Source organism: Gopherus evgoodei, chromosome 1, assembly GCF_007399415.2.
Source record: "Gopherus evgoodei ecotype Sinaloan lineage chromosome 1, rGopEvg1_v1.p, whole genome shotgun sequence".
NCBI lineage: Eukaryota > Metazoa > Chordata > Testudines > Testudinidae > Gopherus > Gopherus evgoodei.
Genome location: NC_044322.1, coordinates 340,577,817 through 340,600,368, shown reverse-complemented (window position 1 = coordinate 340,600,368; position 22,552 = coordinate 340,577,817). Strand labels below are relative to the sequence as shown.

At 39.4% G+C, this 22,552-nt stretch overlaps 1 protein-coding gene across 1 annotated transcript in view; it reads right to left on the bottom strand.

Annotated features, from left to right (window-relative positions):
- Positions 1-22,552, bottom strand: part of ATXN7L1 (ataxin 7 like 1) — a 205,065-nt gene that overhangs the window by 22,686 nt on the left and 159,827 nt on the right. The window contains 5 exon segments of the mRNA XM_030551778.1: positions 2,076-2,197; positions 7,807-7,999; positions 11,952-12,208; positions 13,057-13,139; positions 20,919-21,202. Of these exon segments, the coding sequence (XP_030407638.1) occupies positions 2,076-2,197; positions 7,807-7,999; positions 11,952-12,208; positions 13,057-13,139; positions 20,919-21,202 (939 nt within the window).

The window sequence follows — 22,552 nt, the reverse complement described above, 5'->3', positions numbered from 1 at the left end:
ACCATCTGGTCCTGGTGACTTATTACTGTTTAGTTTATCACTTTGTTCCAAAAACCTCCTCTAATGACACCTCAATTTGGGACAGTTCCTCAGATTTGTCACCTAAAGAAGAATGGATCAGGTCTGGGAATCTCGCTCACATCCTCAGCCATGAGGACCGATGTAAATAATTCATTTAGTTTCTCTGCAATGACCTTATCGTCCTTGAGTGCTCCTTTGGCATCTCGATCGTCCAGTGGCCCCCTGGTTGTTTAGCAGGCTTCCTGCTTCTGATGTACTTACATTTTTTTTTGCTATCACTTTTTGAGTCTTTGGCTAGCTGTTCTTCAAATTCTTTTTTGGCTTTTCTTATTATATTTTTACACTTCCTTTGCCAGAGTTTATGCTCCTTGCTATTTTCCTCATTAGGATTTAAATTCCACTTTTTAAAGGATGCCTTTTTGCCTCTCAATGCTTCTTTTACTTTGTTGTTTAGCTACGGTAGTATTTTTTTGGTTCTCTTACTATGTTTTTTAATTTGGGGTATACATTTAAGTTAAGCCTCTATTATGGTGTCATTAAAAAGTTTCCCGCCACAGGGAAGTTAAATTTATTATATTATGGTCACTGTTACCAAGTGGTCCCACTATATTCACCTCTTGGACCAGATCCTGTGCTCCACTTAGGACTAAATCAAGAATTGCCTCTCCTTTTGTGGGTTACAGGACAAGCTGCTCCAAGAAGCAGTCATTTAAGGTGCCAAGAAACTTCATCTCTGCATCCCATCCTGAGGTGACATGTACCCAGTCAATATGGGGATAGCTGAAATCCCCCATTATTACTGAATTTTTTATTTTAATAGCCTCTCTAATCTTCCTGAGTATTTCACAGTCACTATCACCATCCTGGTCAGGTGGTAATATATCCCTACCACTATATTCTTATTATTAGTGCATGGAATTACTATCCATAGAGATTTTATGGTACAGTCTGGTTCATTTAAGATTTTTACTTTATTTGATTCAATGCTTTCTTTCACATATAGTGCCACTCCCCCACCAGGAAGACCTGTTCTGTCTTTCCGATATATTTGGTACCCTGTATTACTGTGTCCTATTGATTATCCTTATTCCACCACGTTTCTGTGATGTCTATTATATCAAAATCCTCATTTAATACGAGGCACTCTAGTTCACCAATCTTATTATGTAGACTTCTAGCATTGGTATATAAGCACTTTAAAAACTTGTCAATTTTTAGCTGTCTGCCATTACATGATGTAACTGAATGGGACTTTTTTCATTTGACTTTTTCTCACATTATATGTGTGTGTGTGTGTATACACACACAGACACTTGCACAACATAAATATATATATTTTTAAAAGTCAGCTGTAGACAGAGAAAAACATCACCAGTTCCTTTCCTGCATGATATATGAAATATGTTGACCTTTTCAGCTTGTTGTCAGGGGTATTTCAGGCTGTATGGAGAAAACTACTGTGGGTTTTCATGGAGTTTCAAGCAATGACCATTCAATCCATCAATACATTGCTCTAGTGTATCTCTAAACCACCACCACCACCACCACCACCTCAATGATAGCCAAATAAAAAGATCTTTTGTACATAGGCCTCTCAGTGAAGCCAGGACAAAATAATAGGTAAAGAAAGCCATGTCGATAGATAATAAATCTATATAATTGCATGAAGCAGACACAAATTTTGGAAAAATGGGTTCTACAACAAAATGACACATATGCAGTTAGAAGGCTAAGGGAACTACCCTATCCTAGAGGTACAGACGGACAAGTAACCTACATGTTGTACAAGTCTGTTTAGATCATCAGCAGCCACCAAGTAGAAATCTACTTTGGAACTGTGACAAAAAAATTATTCTGTTGTGCTGCAAGCTCCTAAAGGCTAGCTGTATTTCTTGAGTACAAAGAACAAAATTGTATTCATGTAACTGTCACTACCTAGCGTGCCAGGTAACTTGAAAAAAAAAAGTTGAATGGAAGTGGTTAATTTAGAAGACTGTAAGCATTAACTATTATAAAATAATAAAACAACCACATGGTGCAAAATTCTCACTTACTTCCACATCTGTGAATTCAAGTGTTTTTCTACCATGGAGTTTAGTGCGAATCGAAAACGGTCCCATCTTCTGTCAAATACATAGTATCCTCTTCCCATTAAGCGACTGCCAAATGAACAAAACTGAAAGAAAAGACATTGCAATGTTGCTAATAGACTAATAAATTAGTACAAAATGTAGAGAAATGTAGAGAAAATAATATATATATATATATACACACACACACACACGTACTTGCACCACAGAAATATAAATATTTTTAAAAGTCAGCTATAGACAGAAGAAAATATCATCAGTTACTTTCCTGCATGATATATGAAATATATTTAACATTTCAGCTTGTTGACTGGGGTATTTTATACTCCGCTAAAAACTCACTTGTATGTGTTAAGGGCTTGAGTCTAATCTCAGAGTCATACATTCTCTTTCACACATCATGTAAATCCTGACCTGAAATGTTAGCAAAGTAATTCCTGCTAATACCGTAATTGCCTCAATCAGCTATACTATTCAATGTATGTTAAATAGCACAGTTCATTAAGCAAGAATAAAAATCTTCCTAAAAGAAAAGAAATGAAAAGCACTGTACCACTGTCCTTTATAAACTTCTTCACAAAGGACTGAATAGATGACACTTCAGGAAGAGAAGAAAAAGCATTGCCGCCAGTACATCCTGTACAGAAGAGTGCACAACACCCCATTCTCCTGGCTGCACATGCATTGACTAGTGGGTACTATCTCCCTGTGGGAATTCTACAGAAGACTCTGAAAGGGTGTATTTGCACCACAACCTCTACAGACTTTTGGGGATACATTTAAAAACCACTGAAAGGGCATCACTGAAAGCTTTCCAGGCTTTTGGGTTGGTAGTCTGCTTTCTTTTTGGTCACCATTCCAGATCCTTAACGTAGCAAGGGGTTGGAGCGACAGATCTCTGTGGAGTAGATTCCTCTTAGAAATCAACATCAGAAAACAATGGAACCACTTTTCTAGCCTCGTGATAAACTTATCTCTGTAGTCATCTTTATTTAACTTAGCCCTCATTCCTGCTCCTAATTCCAACAGCCAATATCCTAGGAACACTATTACTACATACAATTATCTTGTTTTTTCTGTCTTTCTGTTTCAGCACACTCCAAACTGGTCCAGTAGCATGCTGTGGCCCCAGTGATATATATGTTCAGGACAGTCTTGTAACTCTCACTCTCTGCCAGCGCAGCCCCCATGCACCATAGCAATTACACATCTGGAAGAAGATGGAAGACACACCACTCTCAGACTGCAGCAGGCCAGCAGCTGCCCACCCTAATAGAAAGTAATATTTTGTACTGGTTGCTAAAGAGAGGGTAAAAAGAACACAGAAGTGGTGGAGTAAAACCAGATTACACCACCTCTCAGAGCATAGCTGTTATTATGATTACATGGATTGAGGTGACTGCATCAAATCCCAGAATCAATGAACAGGTCACCGTGTGAGCAAACAAAGTTTATTTCACATGAAATAACACATTATATTTATTAAGCATATGTGGAAGGGAAGAGAGGAGGGAGGTGACTGTGCATCCCTGATGAATCTTGAACATTCCCTCACTTCTCCAGTTATACTTAACCTTACCCTCAAGATTGCATACTGCTGCTACTGTTATTTTGGATGAAGATGGCTGTATTGAAATACAGTGACATAATTACAACACTACCTGCACCTCTCTTCCTTTTCTGATCTCTCTCAGAGTATCCACTCAAGGTGCTACGCCTTGTGCTTTTACCTACCCTGGGGTGGAATATTGCAATTTGCCCCCTCCTAGACCAGGCCCATGCTGTAGTAACCAGTGTATCAATTCAGTAGGTCTTACTGAGTTCAGACACTTGTGGTTCTTCTCTTTGGAGTCTGTGGCCAGTGGTATACAAGATAAAATCAAAGGTCTGTTTATTTTAGCAGAAGGAACAAAGCTTTTAGATAAAAAAAAATTTTAAACCAACAATCTACACATGTCTATCTTACCAAAAGTCTCACCATCCCCTAGGATGGTTAGAGTTAGGCAGGCCTATCTTCTTCTGACACTCCAGGAGATCCCTGTGTCTCATACTGGTTCCCCCAAATGCCCACTACCTCTCTCTTAAGAGAGGGTTCCTTTTAAATCCTGTTACAGTTCTTTTGTTATTCCGAATGTGTGTGACACTGCATCCCATATTCTTCACAATGGTATGATGATGATATAATTACGGCATAATTATGATGCATTTTGTACAAGATGGGTCATGTGAGGTGTCATTGGAAAGTTATGCTTTGCTGAATATGATTATTCTATTTGTAGGCATGTATCATTTTTGTATCTGAAGTTATGAATATTGATTATGTATCTGTATTTCAAATGTAATTGCACTTGAGTGACGCCCACTAGGCAAGATGCTTTCAGTCTAGATATCTGGCTGGGAAGGGTCTATTCAGGGTAATGAGTCATTAGGGAAAACAATAGGCTTTAGGAGAAACTTCTCTCCCATCTGGTGAGCCTTCCTGAGAATATTCCAGAAACATGTAAGTAATGGCTTCTATAACTTGTAAGGGCCTTGTGTCTGGACTCCATTTTGGATACCAGTGTTTTTCCAAAAAGAGGTTTGGGACAAAAGGTCCCCACCACATGCTAAAGCTATATAAGGCAGGGAGTGACATCATCACGTTTTCTTTACTCCCCACATGAGAAGACTCTTGGAAACACTGGAGGAACAAAGACTGAACTGGGGGAAGTGCTGGACCCAGGCTAATGGGATTTCTAGCCTGTGTATGAAAACTTGGGGATTCCAAGCTGTAAAGCAAGTGCAGTTTGGGCCTTGAGAATTTGCAGCCTGCCTGTATCATCAGCCTGGGTGAGAATTTGCTAATTCATATCCTATCTTTCTAATATCTTAGACTTAATTTGCGTTTTTGTTTACTAGGTGATCTGCTTTGATCTGTTGCTCTCACTTATAATCACTTAAAATCTATCTTTTGTAGTGAATAAACCTGTTTTTGCTTAATCTAAACCAGTATGTTGGAGTGAAGTGTATGGGAAATCGTAGCTCAAGGCTGTTGCATATTCCTCTTCACACTGGTGTGTGTGTGTGTGTGTGTGTGTGTGTGTGTGTGTGTGTGTGTGTGTGTGTGTGTGTGTGTGTGTGTGTGTGTGTGTACGCTATGACTTTATGCTGTACAGTTTCCTGTGCAGTGCAAGACGATATAATTCTGGGTTTATACTTCACTGGGGGGGGTCTCAGGCTGGAAGTCAATGGTTATTTTGGCTGTAGGCTCTCTATTGTTGGTTTATGCAGTGGCTGGTCGGAGAACCTGCATGTAACTGCAGCTGGGTGTGTCCCTACCTGTGTGTATGCTGGAGGAAATGTAAGACCGGGAGCACGTCTGCAGCTTGTCACAGCAGCACAGTGTGAGAGGGAACCCAGGCTGGTGAGTCAGAGGGCTCAGTGGTATCCCACTTCCAGGTGGCACCCCAGATGTGGGCGGGGGGAGGGGGAAGAACCCATCACATTGTGATCCGTAGCCTTCTGATCAAAACCAGTCCTGTAGGTTCTGCAGGAGATTGAGCCTGAGTTTTCAGAGCTGATGGTTCTGCCACTATCTCTTAACAACAAGTATTTCCTGAGCAGTGGCTTATATTGAGCCAGTCTTTTCTTTCTGCCTGTTCTCCTAGTCAGACAAACTCAACAGATTTATTCCTAGGTTGAGCTAAACCAATACATCCATATACTATGCATCCAATTAACCAGGCCAACATTCATTGTTACAGAGTCACTGTCTCTTCACACTCATGAACGCTGTTCCTTTGACACTCAGCAGGGTGGCTATTTAGTAACAATGCATTCTATATCCAGTGGTTCTTTCATACTTCTTTCACTGCATCCAAGCCCACACCAATCCTCTACAAAAAGGCTGAGAAAACAATTCAACATGGGTCTGCTGGTGACACTGTAGAGAATACTAGACAGACAGATACCCAATGTTTTATAGAGATTTCTTTCTTGTACAATTTTACTGGTGACAAGAGCTTTCCTATAGTTGTCTTATGTGTTGCTTCGTGCAACATGAAAAGGATAGTACTTAATGAAATGAGACATGCTATCTACCCCATCTGGGCTCCTATATAAACACCCATCAACTGCAGTATTCAAGTGCCAGTACCCAGACAATGGGTATAGTTTAACATTATGAATTCCTTAGCATAAGTTCAAATACAATGATTGTGAGGAAGGGAGGCACATGCTGGATGGAGATAGGAAATTTTTTTTCACAAGTTAGGGATACCATCTTCACTCATGAGTAGCTCCACTTCACTCTGCCTCTGGGTTAGGAGACCATCCAAAATTAATACACATTTTGGAGAGTTTATGCTACATTACATAGCTTGTTTATAGGACAACTAATTCTGTAGGTTTTTTAAAAAAGAATTTTTGCTTTTCTTTACTGTTCAGTGACTCTGAAATCACTTCTATGTGATCTGAGAAAGTGCCACCTGCAACTTTGGATAACTGACAGACACATAGTAGGATGCATCAAACAAGTCGTTGTAGTTTCTGGACATGATAATTACAGTAGGATACATTCTAATGCTGGCTATCCTTTAAAACACGGGGAAACAAAACATATAGATGGAGCGGTATTTAAATTTAATTTGAAAATCAGTGTAAATATATGTTAATTTTTGGGGCATCTATGTGCCTAGTCCAGGAGAAACACAGGTAAAATTCCTCATTTCTTCAATGGAAATTATGCATATTTAAATCTGAGGATTAGACTATGTTGCAGTCGTCATACTGTTTCAGTGTATTACTATGGTGTGATATATAAGCACATTCTCTTAATTGCACAAATTGTATAGAAAATAAATTGATGAAAACTCCTCGTTGTCATTAATTTTCTTAGCGTGATAGCTTGATTGTTATGAGAGCTGTCTGCTCAGGAGTTCAAGAATTACCTGATTACTGCTTTCATTGTACTAGATAAAGAAATACACTCTTCAGTTCTGGTGCCATATGGCTGCACTTATGAACAACAATAAAACTGAAAACAAGCAGAGGAGAAAGACAACAGGAGCAGCCAGACTGGCACACACTTGAGGCAGAGTGTTTCCAGAGCAGATGGATTAAGCCTCACTCAGGAGAGGACACTCCATTTTTAGATGAACAAGGCAATGAGATCAATGCACAAGTGCATTCATATGAAAATAGCACTCCTGAAGTGTTATTGCTCCAAAGTGGACTACACATACTCAAGAATATAAAGCAGTTTAATCACTTGGTAGATTTTTTGTTGCTATAAGATTTTCAAGGACATTTAGATGTTGTCATTTAACCTAAGACATTAGCTCTTCCCAAGATATAAAAGCTAATTGTCTCTCATGCCAGTTTTACACAAGTGTAACTATTCATTACATCAGAATTACATTTGGTTTGTATTGATGTCAATGAGAGGGAAATCTAGCCCTAAAACTTTTTTTTTCTACAGCTGACCTTTTATTGTGCCATAACCTTGTACTATTAATATGTCATGTGCACTAACCTGTTTCTCCCCTCCTCCCCTACCCATCATTGTCCTCTATCAGAATCAGATATATTTGTCTTATTTAGACTGAAAGCTTTAGCATGCATGATCCTTATTTCTGACATGTCTGTAGAATGCCATACACACCAATGGCACAGTATAAACACCAGCAGCAGCAATGCTGTAAAAAGACAGACATACCCCAAGAGGCCTCGGGTGGTGTCCAGAAAAATGACAGTCTAATTTCTCGGATTCTTCAGCTCCATCCACTTCTCCTTCATCACTGGAAAGTCTACTAGCTAAATCTCCTCCCATGGAAGGTAGTGGCAGTTCCGCTACATAGCCACTGTGGTTTGAAGAACTGTTGCTGTTTACACTATTTGCAGATGATGATCTAAGAAGAGAAAAAAGATTTACAGTCTCAGTGTTTGAAGATGCTCCATAACCAGCTTGCTAAAACCGCATTGTACAGCACAACATCTGTTCAAGCTCCAAAGTAAATGGCACAAGAAATGACAGTGTAAGCAGCATAAAAATGATGTGGGGTAATTAAGATTTTTTTAAAATTACATCACTTTCACAGTTCAGCCTTTCACAATTAAATTTATGTTGGATGAAGTTACATTTGGGGCTCACAAGGAGGGTCAGTTTTAGTGGTATGAAAGGCAAAGAAAGTATATTTGAATAAAAAACAAAAATAAATGGGAAAGAAGTTGAAAGGCTGACACATGAAACCATTACTCTGTTACTTGCCAAAAAACTAGGTATCCAGTTCTGCAATTTTATAGGCTATGAAATTCCTACCTGTAGAAGGTCAACTAGTTTAGTAAACATAATAAAACGCCTGGCTTAGTTTATTTCCAGCTAGCTAAGTAAACCCAGATAGCTCTATATTGTAGGATTTTCTCAGTAGATAACTTTATCTGGCCTTTCTGTAAAACCCTATAAAAAAAATCAAGGCGGGACCATCCAGGATAGTGCAGGTTTTGTGCTAGTCACTCCGCGTCCACCCCCCAAACAATCCCCGCCTCCAGTGCACGATAGGGCCTTTAGCAACAAATGTATGCGCTTCAAAAGCAGCCTAGAAACAATTATTGGGGGAATTCAGTTATAGTCAGGGAAGACTTGCACCCTATGTGGCTAAGTGTGCTAGTCTGAAGGTAGAGGGAAACAAATGGTCTGTAACTGGTAGCCTGATTTTGTCACTTCTCTAGTCAAGTGAATTTACTGCTAAATTGTTTCTCCCTCAGTTTTGTACTCTATGATTCTGAGAAGTCACATGTGCAACAATCCAGAGTCCAAATGTAGATTTAGAGAAATAACCATTCTAGCACATTTGTTGAGTGCTTACAATAAAAACATGCTGCTGCTAATATAGGCATGTTTTCAGTGCCTACCAGATTTTTCTCTAAAATTACATTGGAGTTGATGAGAATCTTAACATAATAGGAAGCAGCCCCCCTAAAATATCACTAGTTGTAGCCAATCTGCCTCTGTTTCGTGGAAATTGCAGAATTGTTTATACCTCTAACTGCACTGAGGTTTACAATCTCATCTTCATGGAAAAGAAGCCCTTGAGGAATTCCACCATGATTTCAACAATTTCCATTCCACCATCAAACTCAGCCTGGACCAATCCACACAAGCAGTCCATTTCCTGGACACTACTGTGCTAATAAGCGATGGTCACATAAATACCACCCTATACCAGAAACCTACTGACCACTATACTTACCTACATGCCTCCAGCTTCCATCCAGGAAACACCACACGATCCATTGTCTACAGCCAAGTGCTAAGATACAATCGCATTTGCTCCAATCCCTCACACAGAGACAAGCACCTGCAAGATCTCTATCAAGCATTTTTAAAACTACAATACCCACCTGCTGAAGTGAAAAAACAGATTGACAGAGCCAGAAAAATACCCAGAAGTCACCTCCTACAAGACAGGCCCAACAAAGAAAATAACAGAACACCACTAGCTGTCACCTTCAGCCCTCAACTAAAACTTTTCCAGCGCATCATCAAAGATCTACAACCTATCCTGAAAGATGATTTCTCACTCTCACAGATCTTGGGAGACAGACCTGTCCTCGCTTACAGACATTCCCCTAACCTGAAGCAAATACTCACCAGCAACCACACACCACTGAACAAAAACACTGACCCAGGAACCTATCCTTGCAACAGAGCCAGATGCCAACTCTGTCCACATATCTATTCAAGTGTCATCATCATAGGACCTAATCACATCAGCCATGCCATCAGGTGCTCATTCACCTGCACATCTACCAATGTGATATATGCCATCATGTGCCAGCAATGTCCCTCTGCCATGTACATTGGCCAAACCGGACAGTCTCTACGCAAAAGAATAAACAGACACAAATCCGACATCAGGAATCAAAACATTCAAAAACCAGTAGGAGAATACTTTAACCTGTTCGGTCACTCAATAACCAACCCGAGGGTGGCAATTTTGCCACAGAAAAGCTTCAAAAACAGACTCCAATGAGAAACTGCTGAACTCGAATTGATATGCAAATTAGATACAATCAGTTTAGGCTTGAATAGAGACTGGGAATGACTGAGCCATTACAAACACTGAATTTATCTCCCCATGTAAGTATTCTCACACTTCTTAACAAACTGTCTGCACTCGGCTATCTTGATTATCACTTCAAAAGTTTCTTCTCTTACTTAATTGGCCTCTCAGAGTTGGTAAGACAACTCCCACCTTTTCATGCTCTCCGTATGTGTATATATACCTCCTCACTATATGTTCCATTGTATACATCTGAAGAAGTGGGCTGTAGCCCACGAAAGCTTATGCTCAAATAAATTTGTTAGTCTCTAAGATGCCACAAGTACGCCTGTTCTTTTTGCGGATACAGACTAACATGGCTGCAACTCTAAAAAAAATCTCAAACCAGTTATACATGTAACTGTAACGAGATCTAGGGAGGCTAACAGTCACTATGATGGTAAACGGAGGCACTGCAGCAGAAAGGAGTACTTAATGCGAAGAACTACAAAGTGTAACTGGCAAGCTCATCTTCCTTGCCTGTTCTGATCGCTTCACCCTTCTCTTTGAAACCCTCCACTGGCTTTCACCACAGTAAGTGCAAGCCTTTAAGTCTCTTCACAACTTTGTAATTTCCTGCCTCTCTGCCCATCTCTTTGTATAGTCTCCCCTCTTCACCAGTGATGACCGCCTCATCTGCCAGTCTCACCCAAACATCTACACACATTCTTCCATGCTCCTTGCCCTGAACTGAATTAGCCAATTATCAGTGGCTTGAGGAGCTGACAGGAGCACTGGCAATTACTTTATTCAGAATAATTTCTAAAGTGGCAAGTGCAGATATGCATATAAAAACTCCATATTCTTGTTTGTACCACTCTTCCTGCACCCTTTGTATGTCACTTGGTTATTTTAGATGATATGCTCTTTGAGCCATGGACAGTATCTTTGTATGTGTTTGTACAATACCAAGTACACTAGGGGCTCAATCCTAACTGGGACCTCTCAGAAGAAGTGAAATATGAAATAATAAAAGAAGCATGGATCAATCTGACTTGACTGACCCCTTCAACCCTATACAAAATTGGTGCTCCAGTTCAAAAGATATACAAGTGACTGTCACTTGGCCTGCTGAGCTATATGATAGAAACTAGACCACATGGGATGTTTACCAGAGCATTACTGGGCTTCAGCTGACCCAGTATGCTATGCCAGAACTTCTGTGGAGGGGGTTAATCAGTTTCTTTAGAAGTTGGGCTTCCGTTCTAAGAAGGGTTGTTAGCCCTGGTGATTGCAAAGAAAACCTGAATAAGAAATGATGAGCTACAGACAGATAGTCTGAAAGAACAGTGCTAATGGCCAGCTGCTGATCGCTTTGTTTACACTGAAGTGCACCTTCCTGTACAAGCAGTCCCATTCAAGTGAACACGAATTATTAAACGGCACCTTCCTTCACAAACTTAACCAAGAGGCATGAATTGCCCTGATTCATTTAAATGAAATGACTCTAAAACCTATTCATGATATTTGTCTACTGACCATTTTAGCGAAACATTCAGCTACTCTGCGACTGACAGCAGAGCTTATGGAATAACCATTCTCCCCCACCCCAATCAGAGCCCTGACTATTATACAGTGATTTAAGTACTGCTATTAGTGTTATCTATTTCCAGTTCCTGAGAAGAACCCTATATTAATAGTTTATTATGGAATAATCCATATAAATATGACACAAATATAGCATTATCTGTACACAAGACACAGAGGGACATTTGAAGTTTCAGAATATTGCATTCATACATTTGAGAAGGCTGCTCACCTAGGAAGTACAGAATTGGGTGGTCTAGATTTTGCAGGAAATGTTACTTTAGGTTCTTGCCCAGAGTTCAGTGAAGATCCTGGCAAAGAATCCTGTGCTGGTGTGGGATGGCTCTGATGGGTTTCCCTTATAGGCTGTGGATGCTCCTTGTCTTTTGCAACTTCTTTTTCCCTGGATCGAGCTTTGTGTTCAGCTAGAAGGATGTCAAACTGTTTTTTGCGACCTGGAACTGCTCGTCGATGGTTAAGTGAATGAGTCTAAAAATAGGGTGGTTAAAAAGAATTTGTGTATAAAATGTTTGTGAATGCTCTAAATTTCTGAAACATAATTCTAAGAAAAAAACTCCACTTAAAACAACTTCAGATATAGTCATGGCAATAAAAAGTTGCTATTCCACATTGCCCTGGATAAATTAAAAAAATTATTCTCGGGAAATGTCCAATTTATCTTAAAACTATCTTTAGGGGCAATTTTCATAATGGAAACTATCCATTTACCATTTCCAAGACAAATAGTATCCCAATAGTATTACTAATATTCTATCTAGAGCATTGTAATTGCAGCCCTTAATCTACAATAAATAATTAGATCTGGTTGGACTGGCAAATGTATAAATATAAATAAGGTAGATATTCAAGCACATTGCCCTGTTCCCCTTTACAGACCAACAGCATAGATATATGTGTGTCTTACACTGTTGTTTGAGTAATGTGAGTCTTTCAGCCATATAAGCAGACCTCAAATTATTTATAAGAAAATGAATTTCATCTTTACTACAAGGAGACTGTGTAACAGTGCGGTTGCACTTTAAACCAAAAATCAGTGTTTAAAGCAATGCTATTGAGTGCATGTAAATAAATTGTAATGCCCTTTGCATCACAAATAAGGAAAACCTTCTTTGTCAAAAATATCAGTGGAATGATGTAGATGCTCTGATTCATCAAAGAAATAGAATAGAATTACTTTGCAAGAATTACCTGTGGATAGTGTCTGAATACCATACCCATTGTCTGTAAGACAGGAGCAGGTCTGACCTCTCAAATTACTGTGGTGGGATTTTAAACTACAACAAAGCATCTGATATTTTATCTTCTGAGAAAAGTACCTTGCAGGTGAGTGATCTTGTGCAAGGTTTCTTTGTTTCAGGATCCAGTACTCCACAGTGTTTATTTGGGTCAAATTCTCTTTCTGTTTGGGAAAAAAAAGAAAAGAAAAGATTGTCTCAAAAATACATGTTTTTAAATGGATGTGTCAATTAAGACTACTTCCTAGAAAATACATATTTTTTAAGGGGCTGCAGTAAGCTGTCCCTGGTTATTCACCCAAGTCCAATTTGAACCATCCTGACCTATACCAGCAAAGCATCTCTTGTACCACATGCATGGCTGAGACAATTCTGTTCTCTCCTTTCCCTGCACATGGCACCCATCATTAAAAGCAGGATTTCACTTACAGAATTCAGAGAACTTGCTATTACACTAGGGAACGCTTCACTTGACAAAAGGTCTTTTGGGAGTAGCAGTTAAGGAGGCTGTGGTATGTCTACACTATCTGCCGGATCAGCGGGTAGTGACCGATCAGGGATCGATTTATCGTGTCTACTCTAGACGTGATAAATCGATCCCTGATTGCTCTCCCATCAACTCCTGTATTCCATTGCGGCGAGAGACGGAAGCAGAGTTGACGGGGATCGATAGCAGTCGACCCCGTGCCGTGAGGACGTGAGGTAAGTCTACCTAAGATACATCAACTTCAACTATTTTCGTAGCTGAAGTTGTGTATCTTAGGTCGATCTCCTCCTCTCCCCCCAGTGTAGATCAGGCCTGTGTCATTATTGCATTCAGAGATATAGGCTAAAGAATGAGGCTTGATAGAAGGGTCCAAGCACCAGACTAAGCCAAGTATTTGAGTTAAATTTCAACTACAGTAGAACCTTAGGGTTATGAACACCTCGGGAATGGATGTTGTTCATAACTCTGAAATGTTCGTAATGCTGAACAAAACATTATGGTTATTCTTTAACAGTTTACAACTGAAAATTGACTTAATACAGCTTTGAAACTTTACTATGCAGAAGAAAAATGCTGCTTTCCCTTTATTTTTGTAGTATTTTACATTTAATGCAGTATTGTATTATGTATGCCTTTTTAAAAAATCTCTGCTGCTGCCTGATTGTGTACTTCCAGTTCCAAATGACGTGTGTGGTTGACTGATCAGTTCGTAACTCTGAGGTTCTACTGTATAACTACCACTGTGGCCAGTAAGGCCAAAATTTTCCATATATGGCCATTGATTTTGGGTGTCTCAAGTATTTGGGTGCCCAGCTTAAGACACCTACTAACTGTTTGCCACAGCTCCCATTTACTTCAACTGGGAGTAGCAGGTGAGCAGAACCTCTGAAGAATCAGGCCATAGATATCTCAAACTTTACACTAAAAATTTGAATCAGTCAAAATTACCAGCTACATTTGAAAGTTTTGGCCTAAATCTGTCCCCTCTTCACCAGTTGTAAAAATGGGTTTAATAATTCTTATTTTCCTATTTCATAGGGGCATTGAGAAGCTTACTTGAAGTTTGTAATACATTTTGAAAAAAGAAAGAACTTACCTGAGTTCTAAATATTATTAGCAATAGTAAACATCCATTGAGAGATTCGTTTTAGTATATTTAATGCTAACTGTACCTGATTTATATATTTTAACTACAATTTTTAATTTTGTATGTCTCACCCATAATTTATGTATAACATAGGTTTTAGTTTTATGCTACAGCACTGTAGCAGAAACCTGAACACATACTTAGTTTATACCTCCCTCCCCACTGTTTTGATAGATATAAGCATAGCTATTTGTATTCCTGTCAAGGCTGATTCCCCACTCTGGCACTTCGAGTGCAGAAGGCCTGCAAGGATTCTAAAAATTAATACTGGCCACTCCAGGCTTGTATTAAACTCCCAAGGTTACAGCTTTTCTCTGACCTTGGATGGGTAGATGCTTCCACCACCCAAGTGCAAAAAGAACCCAGGAAGGCACACTTGGGAATTCCTTTCTGTGGGGTACCCTCAAGCCCTTTCACCCCTGCCTTGGGGGAAGAGCTGAGAAAGAAAACAAAGGAAATCAGCTGTTGCCACTAGCTAATTAAACAACATGCACAAACCTCTTAGGGACACAAAAATCCAATCCTGTCCTTAAAAAAGGTAAAATTTATTAAAAACTAAAAGAAAGAAAATACATCTGAATTTAGGCTTTTTGCTAGGTTTTTAAAGAAAACAATTAGAAGGATTAAGCATCAAGATAGCTTCTTGAGGTCCAGCTTAAAGGTTACAAGCAAAACAAAAGCACCTGGGATTAGCACAGAGGAGTCCACAACTCATAGAGAAATAAAAGAGATAAACCTAATTGTGTCTTCCTAGACATTTCCTGACCTACTTACATATCTGGGATTTCAAACGAGAAGTTTCTACTCATTTTTTTCATACCTGGCCCAATGTTTTTTACAGCATTGCTGCGCTGTCCCCCTCTCTCCAGAGAACAAAGACAGACAAAGGGGGAATTTTTTCCCAATTTAAAAAAGTTCTAGCCTTCACATTGGCTCTTTTGGTTAGGTGCCCACTCCCTTCTGTTTACCTATGCAGGGAGACTTTTTAACCTTTTACAGGTAAATCAAGTAGAGAACAGCTACTCAGCGGTATTTCTATAGCTAACTGGCTGGCTGGGTCCATAAAAGGGAGCTACTGCCTCCCTTTCATTTATCACAATTCCACTGTCACAGAAATAATGGAAAAAACAGCTCTGTCATTTAACAATTCCCTAAACTCTATGTTTGTACAATTGTGCAGTTTTCTGAATGCCACTAGTAAATACTTCCAATCTATATAGAACTTTTAATTTAAGATCCAAAAATGTTTTACACACAGTAAATCTCAACATCCCTGCTGAAATAGGGTATGAATTATTACTCCCATTTTATAGATGGGTAAACCAAGGCACACAATGACGTCAGGGGACCTGCTTGAGGTCACACAGCATGTCAGTGGCAGAGCTGGGAGTAGAATCTGATTTCTGACACCCACTACTTGCAATAGGTAGACAATACTTGCTTCCTAGATGTACTAGTGACTGACAGATCTCAGTACTGAATTATACATATTTTTTAGAACTTAATAGTAAACAAAATGTTAAGTAAGTATTTGCGTTGCTGACCCCTGGATAAAGAGACATGGCAGAAAGAGGGGATAACAATGCATTCCAGAGCAAGTGCTGGCGACCCTGAAATGGTCGCCAGCACCATGATTATTGGAAAACTACAATGGCAATGAAATCTGTCCTGAATAGTAGATGCTGCTGTGGCTCCTGAAGCATAGCCGACACTAAAGGGCTTGTACAGTAAATAAGATGAAACTACAGAAATACTTAATACATCAAAATGTATGTTCACAGGCCAATTGTATGAGTCAATTATTTAAGTTATGCTGTTAAATGTATATAATGTGTTGTTCTAGGCTCATTTACATAAGCTCCTCCTTTGCCCCCCAAAATTAAAACAAATTATACTGACAAGATTGTAACTAAAAAGAACCACAAGAGAAAGCTGGAGTGAATGGACATGCCTTGCTATATGCCCTGAACACCCATAAGCTCAAACTGTAGGACCAACATGGAAGCAAATTCAACAACCAAGAGTGCTCCACTAAAAACATTAGCCCTCCAGCCCAAGGAACACAGAAAACTGGGAACTGTCAAAAAATCCTGACTGGTCAAAAACTACTAGGATGGAGTATGCGGAAAAAGGCAGTTCCCCACTAGGGTACATTGATCCCCGAGACAGGTTGGCTACCTCTCTCCCTGCTCAAACTTTGCCACAGGGAGGAGGGCAGCATCCCCGACCACCCCCAACAAGAACCAGCTTTCAGCCACAGAAAGCACTTCAGCCTCACTCAAGGATGTAGGGTAAAGAGAGAGGGCAGGGCTCTGAGAAGGAAGTAAAACTGATGTAAACCAGTTTAAGCCCATTGCCAGGACTGAAAACCACAGGCAGTTGGCTCCACTTCTGCAGCAAGAGACAGAGATTAACCTAAAAATTCCCCTGTCCACTTAGTGTGTAAAACAAGTATATTAAGTCCTGGGTATAGTCCAAAGAATGATTTACTAACCCTCAGATCTTGAGCTCAGCCTGTGCCGAATTGTGTATAATAATAGTCAGAAACCAACTGTGTTGATGGACAACCTGTATAAAATATTTATACGTTCTCACAACTTATTTTACTTGCATCATTGTGATGAACAATCACAAACTGTATCATGGTGGTGCATCAATAAGTGGGGCAGAGAAGGCAGGATTTAGTGGATTCTAGGTCTGGTAACAGAACAGATCTTTAAAGAACAACCTACAAACTATCAGTTTTGTGGCCCTGGCAATCAAGATATTCATGTGAAAAAATAGCTTAACGTTCACCAGAATGACAACAAGGTACTACGACAGAGTCCTAATCTATTTGGAGATTTCCCCCATGCAAATTTTCATATATTGGCAGATATGGTGAATTGGCAACATTTGCTGAGTCAGTGCCAGTGTGGACCTGCCCGAGCACTACTATAGCCCTAGTTAAGCAATATGAAAGAAGGCCCCATACTGTGATGACCTCTTCAGAATAATTATTCACTCTAATGACTGTTGCATATACAGTAAATATTTATAAATACAACATCAGTGTATACAACACCTACAGTCATCTGTGGAGCAAGGCTGGTAGCTCAAAGACCGAGCCCATCAGCTAGTGCTTGTCTTCACTGCAAGAGTTAGCTTGAATTAGCACACTTGAGTTACTCCACAGGAGCCAGCCTAGGTCAAGTGAGAGTGGAGTGAGAGCAACCACACTGCAAAACAACACTCAAGCAACACAAAATGATCAGATTAGCAGATGAGTTGTGAGCTGCTGCATCCCCACTGCATTGTTTGAGCATCAGCAGCACCGGAGCTTCAATCTAGTCCCCTTACAGGCCAGTAGCTCAAGCTTAAAGCACCACTTAACTTGAGCTAGAGGCACCTGTGTCTGTCCTGTTGTCTACCTAGGGGCAAAACCCTACAGCTGGAACTAACAATGCAGTGAAGACAAGCTCCCATTGTCCAGGGAAGAGAGATCTAAACTGAATTTTGAACTTCAGCCACTCAAAATTTTCATGTTTTCTTAAACCATTCTTTCCATTGGTCTCTTAAACTGTTTTCTGGTAGAACACAGTGCCCTGTATTTGTTCATCGGAATTATATATTAGATCTTATTAAATGAAACGTTAGGTTAAAAAAGATAAATGAGTCATTTATGCTAAATACTTTCAGCTTTGTTGAATTTTGGTATGGTCAACTGCAAATTCTTAGGACAAAAGTTTTCCTATGTGCCACTTTAACTAGTTAAGAAAGAAGACACCACACTAAATGCTTCAGCGCAATGGCACTGTTTCATACCCACCCCAGTTTTAGAAAACACACCTTGCACTGTTTTGGAGTCAAGCCATTCTAACAAGGCCATAATACTAACTGCCAAATGTGAGAAAAAAACCAAACCACCGATATTCAGTCTACAAAAACCTGGGTATACTTTAAACTCAATTACAAATAATAGCATTCATGTTTATAAATTATTGTATAACTAATCAGTGGTGTCACAACACACATTTGGGAAACAGAATCAATTAACTTTCTATCAAGCGCACAGCCTAATCTGGATAGCACTGCCAATAGCAAAATTAGACTTTCAATTCACGCAACAGATTTCCTGCCCAAATCTCAGCATGCTGCCAATGGATGAATAGGCCCTGTGCAGCTTCTGATGCAGTAAAGTTGATTCAGTTACTTTTGCTGGAAAATCTAACTCAGACATTTTGTTTTTCTTCATTCAGAACAAAAATGTATTTTCTGCTTTTGGCAGCAAATTCACTGCCCAAAGTCCTGCAACTGGCTTGTCTCAGCTCTGGGGAAAAATCCCTCCTCCCACCCCCAGCTGTAAAGCAGTGGGCACTTTGTAATTGCTACTGCATCCTTGAGCTACAGTTTCTTCTTTGATGCTTATACTCTTGCTCCGTTGGTGGATCTGCAAAGTGACAGATCAACAGGCCCATATTCTGCCTTCATAACCACAGATCCAAGGCTGTGCAGGTCATGGCCACAGTTTGTGCAGCTTCCCCAAATCCTACCTCCTCCTCCCCACTAAGAGAAACCAGACCCCGGTTTTGCTCTCTGTGTGTGTATGTGCACAAGTGCAGCCCTCTTCACTTGTGGTGGAAGAGGAAATGAGCGACAAGATTTACCTAGCATCAGTGTCTCTCCCCTAAATCTGTGTAGTATTTCCTGATATTTAAAAAAAAATAAAAGCTTAAAAATTATTTTACAATGTGATAGGGTGAAGTCCCATCAGATTAGGGTGATGTTTGTATCATACTGCCTTCTTACCAAAATTAAAAACAGAATGTTGTACACAGCATATACTCTATGTTTTTGTCCCTTTTAAAGGTATAACAATGCAAAATTGTAACCATTTCCACAGAGTAAGATTAGCCACTGCATTGCACAGCTACACAACTAACACACTGGATCCATATAACAATACCCCTGAAAATCCCATTCTTTAGTATAGGCATGATGTTTAACATGAAAGACACTTACTGATGGCACATTCAATGGACATCTTGCAAGTGGCAGAAGTTACGTTTCTCAGTTGAACTAACCACATGTATATAATAAGAGTCCAGGAATGTCACCGTGAGTCATTCTGAAGCCTAAAACATCTGTTGAGTCAGTGCAAAGCAATGAAAGCAGCTAGAAACATGGCTGAGAGCTCCTTTTGTTCAGATTATCACCAGGGTGAATCATCACTGGGTTTTGCAGTCTGTTACTGTCCAGTTTTTAAGTTCTCAGCCATTCTGACTTTACAAATTACACCTGTGCAGTGTACAACTAGAGATGGCATGTATTTATGCTATTTCAAGAGTTCCAGACCATTGTGATACCAGAAATAACTCCACCAATCACCACCCTTACTCTATAGCTAATTTGCATGCACATTTCCATTGGCTGAATGAGGGAGACTGCATAGATTATGTGGCCCAACTGCCACTTGCACAAATCAACACCATTTACACAACACAACCAGCACACACAACTATTTGAAACTCACATAGGCAGCCTCTTGCCAGAGCATACACCCATTTTCCACCCACTCAAATCCACACACCTCTCCCAGCACAAACACAACACACATAAATTACCACAATCACTCACACAACGACAAAACCAGCACACACAGTAATCCCACTCTGATGGTCTACAATGTCTGTTGAGTCAGTGTGAAGTGATGGGAACAGCTACAAGCAAGGTAGAGAGCTTTTTCTGTTTAGAATATCACCAGGTTCAATCATCACTGGGATTCACAATCTGTTACTGTCCAATTTTTAAGTTCTCAGACTTTTTTGGCTTTTTTACACACAACTTTATGAATTATAGCCATCTGGCAGCATGGGTCTTCAGATATAAGATATACATGAATACTTGAGATCTGAGGCATTAAATTGGAGTGGCTTGAGAAGAATACTAAATCTTTGTAAGCTGATCGTTACTACACTGGTCTGCAGCAAATTTGTTCAATATGGCTAAAAATAAATTAAAAAGGAGGAGCCTGTTTGCCCTTTTATTGTACTGCATTTATTCACTAGATAGTCTACACTTCATTTGCTGGCCAACTGAGGACAAATAGTTAACAACCCAGATTAATTCTGAGCCAAAATGAACTAGTCTTTTGTAAAGGAAATATTTTATCCATATGGCAAGGGCTTACAGGTGAACTATTCATATGAAGAGCAGCATCTTAAAGTCAAACATAGCTATAGCATATTACAATATATTAGTCCTGAGCTACAAAAATTATTAATGAAGAATGATGGACTATCTCAAAAGGCGCACTACATCATCACTCACCTGAAAGTCTTTTGTAAGGCTTGTTACTGCTTTTAGTGCCGTTTTGGTGTTTCTTGTCTATTGAAGGAGCTAGAATTCCTTTGCCGTTCAGAATCTTTTCTGGTGATGGTGACACTGACTTAGATGTCAAAGCAGATTTAACCAAAGTTGGAGCAGGTATGGTGGATGAAGAGGCTGAGGAGGAGGTGATGGTGGTAGTGGTTGCAGAATTCATTTTAATACTGGCACCATCTGCCTTCACTAGGTTAGGAATTTTCTCTAGACTGACTACAGGAACAGGAACACTGCAAAACCAAAGAAAGAGTCTTCAAGTTGTATTTTCTGTACCACAGGATTTACAGTTTGACTTACTTCTACATTTTATTATGAATTAGACACAGTTATATAAGAACTTCTGAATTAAGTCACATAATATCCTGGGACCAGACTGAAAATGAGATAACTTTGCAAACATGTAATATTTCATTCAATCAGGTATTTATATAAACGGCTATTTTTCAAAGCATGGAAGTTTTGAGAACCAATTATATGAGTCAAGGTATGTATTTTTGCTTTTTACGATCCATTTTCCCCATTATTTATAATTCCTCTTTGGAATCTTGACATTTAAAATTAGTCTTTATATATAAAGATTTTATTCCTCCAACAATAGGCGCACACTTTTTTTTTCTGTACAGCGTTATGATTGTAAGCTTTCCTATTGGCAGTATTAACATTAACTAATACATTTTCATAAAACATTCTCTTGCTTAGAAGGGTCCCAAAAGGTTATATATACATTTTGGGGATTAGAGAGAAAAGTCACATTTTGAACCTGGCAACTTTAACAGTCTCCCTTAAAATATACTACAAACCCTAATGAGTTTAGCAGACCCTAAAATATATTTTAATACAATTTTAAGAAGTAATAAATAAACAATTAGCTTAATTTTTCCTTTCTAGAATAAGTTCAGCAATAATGAGCTCTGTATTATTTGACTTTTTAATAGTATATTTATGGCATTAACAAATGTAACATTCTCAATTTAATAGCAAGAGGTGAGCAAGATTGGATTTATTTTAGTTTGATAAAGAAATTTATTTTAATCCTAAAATGCTTTGACTTTACTGGCTGACATGCAAATGAGCAGATATGTAGTGAAGACGCACACTTCTTTGTCCATCCAACATCCACCCTCATATTACCTGCCAGTTTCCTGCCTCCAGCTCAGGCCCTCCCAGGAAAACCAATCCAGATAGATAACATTCATGATAAAGAGCCACAGAGCTTTAAGCCCAGATCTTGTTAAAAGGCCATAATGAAAACATCTCCATTATTCCACTCCTTCCCCCACCTTCTTTGAGGCACTGCTCTTGTCAGACAGGGTGTGATCAACTACTTTTTCGGCAAATACACATCCAGATGGCATGCAAATTCTCTGGTGATGCTCTCGGGGCATTATTCCACACTGAGGAAACAGACAGATTGTCCTTGAAATTCAAGAGCTGTTCCTAAATACGAATAGAAGGGGATATTTGTGTAGCAGACCAAATCTTCACCAGTAAGTACAAATGTCACCTCTGCTGCTTTCTCAGCTTCTGCTTGCTTGGCTAAGAACATAAGAACAGCCATCCAGGGTCAGACCAATTGTCCA